The sequence below is a fragment of the Scomber scombrus genome, chromosome 1, assembly GCF_963691925.1.
Source record: "Scomber scombrus chromosome 1, fScoSco1.1, whole genome shotgun sequence".
NCBI lineage: Eukaryota > Metazoa > Chordata > Actinopteri > Scombriformes > Scombridae > Scomber > Scomber scombrus.
Window position 1 is genome coordinate 31,957,774 of NC_084970.1, and position 13,076 is coordinate 31,970,849.

Below are 13,076 nucleotides of genomic sequence, written 5' to 3' on the forward strand. Positions count from 1 at the left end.
CTAACTATAACAGTGAAAGTGTTTATAGCTATTGTAAGTAGCCACACTGGAAGGTGGTGCAAAAGCCTGCCATGATTAAGAGGAGCAACACACAAGCAATCAAACAAATGGGTACATTTTAGGACCTCAAAGGTATTCATAGTCATTGTACACACAGACAAGATCAGAAGTTGTTGTGTGAGGAATGAAAAAAAAAGAGCTTGAGATTGATTTTCAAACCCCTTATACTTTCTCACCTTCACTAACTTCTTCGCCAGATGACACAAATTGCCAGAAAGGCATTTCAGACATTGTTTGACTTCATTTTAAGCATATTGACACATTGAATCTGGACCTCCTTTCCCAAATGACATGGTCAATCCTCACATAAAGCAAATGTAACAATGCGCTGAGGCACTCCTTTTCAAAAATCAAAGCCCCATTAACACTCAAACCCCGATGCGAACCACAGGACAAAGCACATCAGCTAGAACCAGTACTTCAAAGCCAATCATTTCCAAATCCTCCGCCAAGACGAAACATTCACATAGCTAAAATTGGGTAAAATAAATAAATGTGTGAAAAGAAAAGAATGATGATGTCCAAGTTTACAGTTTAACTTCCATCAAATCATGATGAAAATCTGGCAAACAGTACACCTGGGTAACAAATATTCACTATTTCCTGATGACAAGTTGATGAGGATTACCGAAATACTCCATTAAACAGCTGACCGGCACAAACGATGTGTGAGCTGTATCTAGAAATGTGGACGTCACAGAATCCAGTTCCTTAATTGGGAACAGTAAAAGGGCTGTTTGGCATAGATACAGGAATATGGAGGATGTGTTGTCATAAAACATTTATATTGTATGTAAAGAAACATTATGCCCCCCCCCCCGATTAGGATCTGCATATTTAGCCAAATAACCATAAACTTAATTTAATGCTAGGGTTAAGGTTAATAAAAAAAATGTACTTCCTTTAGTGTCTTTGTTTGGGTTTTCTTATTGTTATCTTAGTCAGAGAAGAATGTAATACACAGTAGTTTAAGACTTAGGTTGATGATATACCAAATTTATTGGGACACTGTGTTGACACATATTATGAGATGATTTGGAAGAGACACAATTTGGGACACTCCAAAAATTAGGGTAATGGCTTTGTCACAGTAGTATTAAAAAAGTGTTATTTCTACATCAAACTACTTCCAGTTTTATGATGCTATAGCTTCACAGGACATAAATGGTTACTGTTACGATAAATGTTTTATGAAAAAACTTCCTTGGTGACCAAGCAATGGTAAGCCTACATTCAGGCAACAGTGACAGCTGGAGCACTGAATCCTTTTCTCCTTGACAGCTTGTGACACTCGGCTGCTTGTCGCTGGCTTGGGGTTCAAAACATGATGCTAAACAGGTTTCCTCAAGACATGTAGTGAAATGGAAATGACACAAAGACAGTTACACAACACAGTGACTGTGGCGAGAGCAACTATGGCCTCAGTCTCCTCCTGAGTCCCACACACACACACACACACTCACTGTTTGTCGACAGAGTTGTGGCATAAAAAGCACAGCCTCAACAGCCCCGGTCTGTCCAGTGTGTGTTTGTATTTTCTGTGCACACGCTGGCATGCACATGTGTGTGCGAGAGTCTGTCTTATGAATCCAAGGGGAGAATCATCAGATGGAGGAGGGGGTGTAGCAGTCCCGCAGTGAAAGAAGGAGAGGAGGAGTGAAAGGAAGATGAGGAGAGCTTTAGTTGTTCTGAAGGCAGTCAAGATCCACCGAACAGCAAACGTTTCCATTCTGAGCAGCACAGCATGAAAAGACAGGAAAGAAAAGGTAGATAGCTGTAATATACTGCATTAACATGTGCAAGTTTCATGTAATAACACAATTCAGAGCCTGGTTGGCTATAATTAGTCATCATACAGAGATCTATAGAGATTTATCTACAGTGTCATTAAAGGGTCAGTTCACATAAATGAGAAAAGAACAGACTGTATATTTTCCCTCCTGCTAGTGGTATCTACTCACAGTGTCAGCATTATCTACGACACTTTTGAGATGTCCGTCTCTGAGATTTATGCTGCTACTTGAGAACATTGGACGTGAACAGAATTCTGACATTTTGGCTCCAAGATGTGACAAATTTGAGTTATTCAACCGCAATATGTCTATCCCAGAGACAACGTCCCATTTACTCTGGATAATCAACAGTCCTCACTGTCACTGTGTCACTTTTTTTATTAGAAATACTTCCTTCTGGGGAAAAAAGTGCCTACGAAAAGCTTTTGAGAGGCCAATATATCAACTGGCCGATCAGAGATATGGGGCCTGTGCCCTGAGATGGGTGTTAGAGAGCAAGGCCCCTGGTGATCAAAGGCAAACCTCATCGTTATCAACACTGATGCAGAGTTAAAGGCCCCATGGAATTAAAAATATATCCTCCCAGTTTCTTCTTGTGTTATTTGTTCATTTATCTCTTGCTATATGCCAAATATATGTCCAAAATCAGAGTACTTTTACATCAAAATGCCACTCTTTTCTCTTCCTATACAACAGTTTCAAATGTTTGATGACTCATCCTACACTCGGGGGCGTTTACAAAAGTTTGTCCTGTCAAATATTACTTCGGGCGAATAGCTAACCCCACCAGTCATGTAAAACTGCAGTTCACTGTTTGAGGGTCATAGTAGCTAACAGGGCAATATGAAGAGAAGAGATGTGTGTTTGGATATCAGTGGGCAAAAACAATGTGGCTTAGGTCTAAATCACATATCTTACCCTTATCTTCCCCCTGACCTAAAAGGTGAGGGAGATGTGTGTGGCGTTAACAGTCCTCTGTAGCTCTGTATTGTGCTAAATGGCAAATCAAATGTAAAGGATTTGATTTAAATTATCTTGTAACTGTACACTGCATAAATATTTTGTTTCACTGGGAAATACACTCAACTTCCATTTCACGGGGCCTTTAAAATTTTTGGATTGACCAACCTGTCACAAGGCAGTAAGGTGAGTGATGCAAGTAGGTCTGTACTGGTAACATTGTGAAGGTACAGGGCTACTTTACATCCCAAAATCACATGTCTATTGGACCATTTTCAGGGATTAGAAGAAAAACAAGCAACGTTAAAAGTGTTTTGAAAAACAGGCATTTCTGGGAATATTAAAATTTTGTTGTAAATTTCGTGACTGAACACTGAAATAGCTGCACCAGTGTTAAAATCCAAAATTACCGCTTCCTAGTAAAGCAATATTGTGGTTGTTGTTGCTCTAACCTACCTTACACTTGCAGGTAGTGCAGGGGGAGTTCGGCATATGCCATGTGTCTCCACTGAGGCGGGCGATGCCTGCAGGGTCCTGGCATGTCTGCCGGATGTCGTAGGACAGGTTTTCGGCCAGGCAAGGATCTGTGACGCAGCGCGGGCAGCACTCGCCCTCTGCTACTGCCGTGTACTCGCACATCAACACGGGACAAACCAGAGGCCAGCAGTCCACCTCCCCCTCCTGCAGAGACAGAGATAGAGAAAAAAAAGTCAGGGACATCTCAGTGTGTTTGGTTTCTGTGAGAGAATTAGTTGATCTAGCGGCAGCAGTTAAAGCTCACACGCTGATGTGTTGCCACATCTCTAATTAGAGAGCTGGTAATTATCTGATCCCTCCACAAACACTCAGTAACACAGCTTAGCAGCAGATCAGAGCCAGGTATTACATAAAGCCTGACTCTGAGTTTCATGTTGCTGATGAGATTTATGTGTTTGATGATATCATCCATTTCTTTTAACAAACTTGTTTCACCACACTCAGGGATTTTCTATGAAGGTCAGCTTTCATTCCTGATGGCAAAACACATGTAGCTCTACGTGTGTGTGTGTGTGTGTGTGTGTGTGTGTGTGTGTGTGTGTGTGTATGTGTACGGACCACGCAGCGGCACTGCTGGCAGCCGTACATCCAGGATGCTCCGCTGCGGTAGAGCGTGCGTCCGCTCTGGTCCAGACACTGGCTGCTGGGCCTGTTGTCACAGCCGGGGCAGCAAAACAGATCCTCGTCTGGGTCTCCACACTCGCAGGGTCTCCTCCTGCAGTATGTCTGGCCATCCTACAAAAAAAAGGTCACAGGGGTCAGGGGCAAAATAGACTGACATATGTTGCTGACTTGTGCCAACAAAGACCAACGGATGGGTTGCCACACATTGCATCATATCCTGAGCTGTAAATCCTGAAGCCTACATTACCACAATATACCACCTCACAGCAATGCTAAATAAAACTTGTGGCCTCAGATCCACAATGATTTATATTAAGCGAAAAAGTACAGATACTAAGTATTTATAAAGAGGAAACAACAAATGTAGTTTGTGGTCTTTCCTGAGGGATATTTCCCATTCGTTGCACACACTATGTCTTGTCACAAGTTTAAATCAATACAATTTGGCAACCAAGGCACATAAATAACCAATATAATGCCAGAGGGATGTCTAGAAAATAAATAAATTAACAGTCAAAGTCACCTAAAATAAATTACTGTTAGGGGAAGAAAATCCCATCAGCTGTGATTCCTCCCCATTAGTGTAAATGATAAATGTTTTAATGTTAAGAGGAGTAAACAGTGAAAAAGCCGACAAATATTCTCTGGAAATCTCAGCGGTCTTATTGCATGTCCTGAATACAAATCTGATAGAAAGGTACAACTATCACTATAAAGTTTTATTTTACTTTGCTTTGCACAACAGCCGGTCAGGATTCTTCAACATCAATGTAATATCCTGCTCAAAAACCTACTGAAGAGCCAACTGGAGCCAATGGTGCGGGACACACTGGAAAAACTACAAAAACTGGTGGCACAGATGACCCAGGGTTGGCCAACTGACTATTACTGACCAGAAATGGGTTTTTATTAAATATTATCCACATCGGTGAATCTGAATTGGTGAGTCACCTTGTGTTCAGCAGCTGCTAAAACTGAAAGCTCTTATAAGTCTATTTACAGTGCAGAGTTCAAGTATTCCCTGATGTCCTGAATGCAGTTTCAGAGCCCTTTTCATCTCTGAAAGGAGTACAATCCTGGAGAGAGTGCTGAATACTTTACATTTTTGCCATGAGAATGGTGCGTATAAAGAATATCTGTGTCACGACTCATGAACCCCCATCAGACAAAACCTGGAACCTGAAACTTCTGTCAGATGACTTTAGAGAGAGTTTTTGCCATTTTGCGCACTGGGTCAATCAGTCCGATTATTCAAGATCACCACACCTCGGGAGGATTGTAATGTGTTGTAGCAACTTTAAAGGATATTTATTAGAAATGAGAATAAAGCCAAAATGTGTTAGAAGTGCAGCATCTGGGCTGGGTTGAAAGTCAAATGCTGAGCAGCGTGCTGGATCTGTGAGCTCCGGTCACCGTGTCCCTCGCTCTCCGTCTCTACCCGGTGAGAACTTTATGATCCATTTTACTCAGCACAGCACAGCACTGTCTGGCCCGCGGATGACTGTGTAATGGAGATGTAAAAATGTTACATAAAATGGCTGTTAGAAAATGTATGGGGGCCATAAAGTCATTCCGCATACTATTAAAAGGGCAATACAGAGTTTTTTTTCCAGTGTTTTATCGATGCATATTGTCCTGCTACAGTAACCGCTGAGTCCTAGGGTGCCAATTGTGATGGCCTTGGTATTTACGGTTACAGCCCTGGACTTGCTAAGAAATTACTGCCAATTGTACTGTGCTGGCACGACGTACAAAGTCAGACTGTTCATTTTAATGCAGGGAATAAGACCAGACGCTCCATGCCATGTGCTTTCATTCTAACCAAAACAACATCATTACTGCTTTTTATGACAACTTTGATGGCATTTTTATAATGTTGAGTATGAATTGTTTTTTTTATCACATTCTGTAATTTAGGAGCTCATTGGTACTTCACATATCTAGAACTCTGGACTAAAATCTAAATCTCTTATTTAAGTTTCTGTTTTCAGCATCATTTAAATAAAACTACTGTACAGTGAAAGTTGAATAACAAAGATCTTTGCTTTCAAGTGTTCAGATTTTATATAATGTGTCTTTTTCTTCTCTGTCCATTGTCAACTTCTTTTCACACACTTATTTCTTTTTAACTGACCCTGTCTGGCTTTGGCCTCTCATTCACACATCTGAAACACAATCTCTGAGAATAATTTCTGACCTGGTTTCCTTCCATTTCTCTTTTCCTCTTTATTATCTACAATATCTTTTTGGCTGGCACACAGTCACAGTCATCTGGCTGGTGGCTTTTTTTTATTTTAGTCGTGGTCCCCAGGACCCACATTGCTACCTGTTTACATTCAGTGAGTGTCCAACATTTGATTCAGCCCCTGATTGAACAGCTGGAATGAAAGCCAGCAGTGTGGTGGATCCCGAAGGCATCCTGAACTCTCATCCCCAGTATGAGCACAGAGTCTCACCTACATCTCACTTGTGTGTCTTTTCTCCGCTCCGCCATCTTTACATGCCAGGTTTATTTTTGCCTTAGCAGCTTTCTGAAGTGTGAAAATTATCTGGTGAAAGTATGTAAATGCCCATCTTTATTGACAATTTACATTACAATAATATTTAATGCTGCATTTCATTAGATATTAATTTGAAGTGAAACTAGCTTTTTCTTTCTCTGACAAAGTTTGTTTTAATCTGCTAATATACATGATTCTGGGAGTACAGATACAAAAAATGTAAAATAAGATGGCGTTCTGTGTCGAGTGATTACAATAATTAAAGTTTTGCTAAAAGTATTTTAAATGAGCTTTAAACATGTATTCATTATGCCTTTACAACACATAAAACATCAGGAAAACAACTCTTAATGATATTGGAAATGAGACTACAGAGGGGCAGACTGCTTTAAAATGCTCCTCTTCAGAAAAGCTTTCAGCGGACATTTGATCAGTGGTCCATGAATATTTTTATATTCAGATGGTCATCAGTCTCTGAATATGCTGCATTAACTGGACCAAAGAGGAAACCACAGCAGGATGTCACAAAACCCCACGGCTTGCTCTGGTTGGCAGCGTGAACATGTTACAGTTACAGTTAACACATATTAATACAGAGAGAGATTTTGGATGCTCTGTTTTTGCACTTGATGCGTGTTGAAGTGAAATGTCATAACTACCATGAATTTACTCCTGTTCATCCCTGGTATTCTGCTGGGTTGGTAAAGTGAAACGTCCTGCTGGTAAACTTGAACATTTGGGATTTTATGTGCTGATAAGATACCACCGGAACAACCGCTCTCTGCTGTCATTTTATTCCAAATAACCTCTGTGTCTGCCTCATATTAATCTCACTCACTGAGTCTCACCTTCCCAAAGACAAATCTGATCAATATCTCACTTCCCTGAAGCCACACTGCACCGCCTCATTCTGACTCCTGAGCACAGAAATGAGTTGTTAAGCTGTAACAAATATTTGTTATGACTTGCGGGCTAATGACAAACAGCAGGGAGCACTGTGGTGTTTTTTTATTCCTTGAGTTAACCCTGTCTGCTGCTTAATTTGGAACCTTGAGAATGATCATAGCAGTCTGATCACAAACAGAAAAATAGAAGAATATAGTCCTTGGTGCTCCATCCTTGCATCCTACATATCCCCCAATTCAGTGTCTTTTCTTATTCTTGTTGTTGATTTATCCAACTCATCCAATTTTTCTCATTACAATGATGTATTTGCATTTTCTTCCCTTTATTCCCTTGTCAACGTTGTCTGTGCTGCTTCTCTTTCTCTTAGCCAATTCAGCTCTTGATGTCAGTCCTGTCTGTCACTGTTCAGGGTATTTTTGCACATGTAGCGCTGTTAGTGCTGTTATAGTGAGTATAGTTCACAGTTGATATGTTGATTTTTGACATCTTGAAGCATATCGTGTATGATTGATTGCCCTTGTGTCTCTTCTCTCTCACCTTCATGTGTGTTTCATGATTGATTGGCAAAAGCGTTAAAATTATACTCCACCCAAAATCAATCTTTCGGTTATAAAACACTCACACTCTGTAGACTAAAAAAGTGGTGGTTTGAGTTTATAGTTTGCTCTTTTACAGAAACAGAAAAGCTGGAGAAAGCACTGATGTAAAACTGACCACTGTCATGGATGATGAGAAGCTCAAAGGTCCCGCTTACACTTGGTATTAACATGTGATCTGTATCCATCTGGATAAGGACCTCTGATCAATGGGCCTTTGCATTTACACCTGCTATTTAAATGCATTCTTGTTTTCTCATCTGAGCCTGCATTGTGATCAGATCTCAATATGCAAAATAGTCAGATGGAGCTGGCGGACTTGTCAACAAACGTGACTGAACAGAAAAATGCAAACTGCCAGACAAAATCATTTTGGACTCCTTCCAAGAGCCTGACAAGAGAGGAACATGTGACTATATTGTGATGGATTTTCAAAAAACAGGATCTTCTTATAATCAGGTTAATCTTATATTCAGTCCTATACAGTATTAAAAGCTTAGTTATAGGGAGTCATGGAGAGAATTTAGATTATTGCCGTGCTAAAAAAAAACAAGATCTTCCACTGAGTTGTGAATATGGAGAACATCAGTATTACAAAGTATCTAAAATGTGTATGTGTGTGTGTTTGTGTTTTGTACCTTGCAGGAACATATAGCACAGCGGTCAAAGCTGGGTTTCCAGTCTTCTCCATTGCGTCTGAGTCCCTCTTCCTGTGGGCAGTCGCCGCTGCAGCCCGGACCGGACGTACACACACAGTCGTAGCCTCCCGGGAGGTTCACACACACACTGTCGTTCCAGCAAGTGTGTGTCTGCAAACTGCACTCGTCAATGTCTGGAAGAGAGGGAGCAAGTTGTGATTCATGAACGCTTATGTGTCAGTTATTATACAAATGGAGAAAAATAGTGTTGGCCTATGTGGGAAAATATTTTGCTGCATTTAATATTTGAGAACCTATTGAACCTATTGAAAAAAGTATAATTTTGGCCTGAGTATAGAAGAATATCAAGGGATACTCATGCATAGTGTGGCATTAATAAACAGCTTTGACTTTGATACACAATCTCCTAAATCATTTTTATACATTATACCACAAATTTCCTTGCCAAATACTCTTTGGATGAATGATAATTAATGTCTGGATCATGTTCACAGATAATGTTGTTTCTAAGTGTGACATTCTTCATTCAGATCTGTACTTGTCTTACAATATGCGCTACTTCCCACCTTTACCTTGACTAACTCTGTGGTACATACTGTATGGTGCATATTTACTTTTAATTAAATTTTGATTTCTTCAGGCAGGTATCAAGTCTAACATTTATAATACTTTCTGTTGTGCACATATTAATGTTTCATCCCCGAAGTCACATTAATCATTCCGTAAAATTAATAGCATTCAGTTACTGTAACAGCAGGAACTTAAATTGCAGATTGTTGTGGCTAGTCCAGTCAGTTTTGGGAGGAGCACCCACACAGTGTTAGCAGCAGGGTAGCAGATGTGTTTCTCAAATTGCAAAATTAATTCCAACAATTTAATAGTGTCACATTCCTTCTCTGCTGCCTGGTTGAATATTATAACTGTGTATGTAATTCCTCTAAAGCAGGGGCGTCAAACATACGGGCCAGATCCGGCCCACCGAGGGGTCTAATCCAGCCCATTGGATAACTTGAGTATGATGCCAGGTTTCAAGAACAAGTTAAACTGTGGAGCCTACTTCATGTTAAACGCTGCTTTAGAGGTTTTTCCACCCTGACCACAATACAATCCATTTTGTGGTCATATTTAAATCATTCATATATTGAACATTGTGCAAAATGTTGTCAATCAGCAGCACCTGTGCAAAATAATCTGGAAAAGACTGAGACATAATGTTGAAAATGTACTCATTTTTCTTAAGACATCTCAGGCTGTTAATCTGTTTTGTAAATAGATAGGTTATTTTAGAAAAGTTATATTACATATTATATAAATTTTATATTATCATTATGCAACGGTTTTGCTGGTCCGGCCCACCTGAAATCAAATTGTGCTGTATGTGGCCCCTGAACTAAAATGAGTTTGACACCCCTGCCCTGAAAACTATTTGATGCATATATACAGGCTTTATAGTTTCAGCCACATCAATCACAACCTATACCGTATATGCACTTAGCGGATTCAGTTGAATCATCAAAGCAACAAGACATCTGCTCAGTCAGCTTCTTTCTCACTTTTTCCTCTTTTCAAACCAAAATAACCAACATGAACAGAGAGGACAGATGACAGTTTCATCCACTTTTCTTTATCAGCGTTGCACAGAAAACTGGATGCCAAAAGTCTGCCCCTACCTTTTATTAAACCATGACATTTAACTCTCTTTATCCTCACTAAATGTGAGCTGTTCAGAGAGAAAAAGACCAAAGTCCCTTCGACAGTAGCTGTGCTCTCCCCTGCCAGCACCTGCTGCCTACAGACATTGATCACACGACACTGACAGCACACTGCAATGGTTGCATGAACAAATCCCCAGAGTAGAGAAGCCGAAACTAAGTAATAAAAATGGAATTCATGTGTTTGCTTGTGCATTTAACTTTAACCATGCTTTCACATTGTGAGCACTGCAGCCAATAAGTCTATTTACCTTCGACGCAGGTGAGTGAGATGACAAAAGCTGTGTGGACTGTCAACAGGTTTAAAAAGCTTGACTTCCACACTTCCCCAATTCCCAGTTTAACATAGTATGTCTAAGCTTTATTGAACAACATTTACATAAGATTAATACTGAGCAAACAGGTCAGTTGAGGATGCTGTTAACTTAGCCCTCCACCCCACACTACAACACTTAGAGTCACCCATCACCCAACACCTACGCCTGCATCCCATTCATCTTCAGCTCAGTGACCCCTGCGTATGCCACTGGAGCCAGCCTTCCTGTGGAGAATGCAACAGAGGGTAAAAATGAATAGCCTTTCATCGCAACCTCTGGCCCTCAGCATGATGGCTGTTCTCCCTCTACACAAACCACTTTGCAGCCCACCACAGCTCAGTCACCAATTTTAAATATGCAGATTACACAACCACAATTGGACTTATAACTAACAACAATGAAGACCAATACCATGAGCAGGGAGCCCGAGCAGTCACTTGGTACTTTGATAACAACCTCCAGCTCAACACATCTCAAACACAAGGACATTATAGATTTCAAGCATAGCCCTCTCCCCAAATCCCCCATAGGTGAACCCATAACCATCAATGACTCATTCAAATTTCTTGGCACACACATCAACAACACATTCAAATGGAACATCACTACAGACCACATTACTTGAAAGCCCAGCAAAGACCCAAGACAGCTCAAACAATTCACAGTAAAAAAACAAAGCCTCCTCCCTCAGTCGCTTTGGTGGCAGCATTGCATAAAGAAATAATCTAAGCTCAAACAGACAACCAATCCTATATTGTGTTATTTTATGTTATGATTTCTTACATATACATGAGAATACATCCAGTTGTTGTCAGATTTGATTACAATTGTTGCAGACAGATCATCTGACTGATGGATACTGAAAGACACAGGTGTTTCAATTACTCCAGCTAATTAAACCTCTAGTCAGGTTGAATGTAAGTGGTACTATTCTGGGAATCATGATGTCACCATCCTCTAATAAAAAAGGAAAAGGTGTAAATTGCCCTAACAGGTGCAAAAAAAATAAGAGGGAAAGGAGGGAGCTGTCAATCACCCACACTCTGTACACACCCACACAGTCCTGATAAGAGCACTAATTAGGCAACATAAATGAAAACACTTGCAAGGGTGGACTATGGGTGTGCAGGGGATTTAAAGCTCAAAACTAACTCAACCTTTGGAATAATGATGTTTGTTGCATCCATCATTAGAGGTGATGGAACATTACCACTTTCTGTGTGTTTATTGCTACTTAATTAGGTCCTACAAGCTGGTAGTCAGCCTGTAATGTTATTGAAGTAAATACCAACACAGCAAAAATACATTACTTGTACCTCCACACTGTTACAGAGAAATGTTTAGAGCCCTTGGCCCAAGTTCCCCAGACTGTGAACACCATGCAACATAAACTTTTGTTTCCTACAGTGGAGAATGATGAGGCTTGGCTGATGCTATGGCCAGCCACACCAGCCAAAGCAATACAGTGTGACACTGCTGAATACACACACTAATTGTTTGCAGTATCAAGTATGCTGGATATGGAGTGAGAGGAAAACAGCTCAGCTGAGAATTTATTGTGCCTGTGACAGACTATTTGCATACACTATATGAAATCCCCATCAGCCAGTCAGACACACTGTACCTCCGCTGGTGAAGGATTAATGCTCTTCATGCAACATTCACCATATTTAGCCACAAGCTGTCGCTCGCAGATGAAGCATATTCTTACATGTTGGTTGTGAAAAAAACAAACAAACAAACACAAAAGCCCTTTGGAGAATCCAGCTGAGCATAACCAACCATATGAAAAACTTAGACTCACACACCTACATGTACTGTTTCACATTAAAGCACTGATGTACTGTACATGAAAACACATATTCACACAGGCATTAACACACACACACAAACAAAACAAATAAATCCCTCTTACAGATGTTGGTAATTAGAAGGCATTAGAAAACTCAGTATTTGAGTATTTAAATGATATTTCTTTGGTTTGTCTCCAGGCAGCCCATATGTAAAGGTCATGTACATCACAGAGAGAAAGAGAAAATTATGCAGACAGTGTCGTGCGGGTAGACAGTGGGAGTTTATGGTGTATTATCCTCATCTTTATGCACAATCTGTTTATTAAAGCCACCTGTCTCTCCCTAAAGCATTAGGCATTATAAACGTGTTTTGAGATGCAGTCCGTGCAGCTCTAAGTCAAAGTAATAAAACAAAAGGACTGCTGCTTGCTGCTGCTGTGGTCCTCAACACAACAATACACAGCGTGACACAATGCACAGCAAAAAAACATGCAACATAATGCATAGTAATGAAATGTAAAGCAATGCAGTGTGACGGATCTAGTCAACACAATGCAGCGTGACCAAACAGAACATAGCACGCTATAAAATCCAACCAAATAAAACACAAAATAACCT

General features: G+C 40.3%; 1 protein-coding gene across 1 annotated transcript in view; it reads right to left on the reverse strand.

Annotated features, from left to right (window-relative positions):
- Positions 1-1,739: 1,739 nt before the first annotated feature.
- Positions 1,740-13,076, reverse strand: part of LOC133996859 (protein kinase C-binding protein NELL1-like) — a 251,799-nt gene continuing 240,462 nt past the window's right edge. Inside the window, exons 17-20 of the mRNA XM_062436724.1 lie at positions 8,616-8,809; positions 3,909-4,085; positions 3,270-3,494; positions 1,740-1,790 (exon numbers count right to left, since the gene is read on the reverse strand). Coding sequence (XP_062292708.1) covers positions 1,740-1,790; positions 3,270-3,494; positions 3,909-4,085; positions 8,616-8,809 — 647 coding nt within the window. The remainder of the gene's footprint in view (positions 1,791-3,269; positions 3,495-3,908; positions 4,086-8,615; positions 8,810-13,076) is intronic.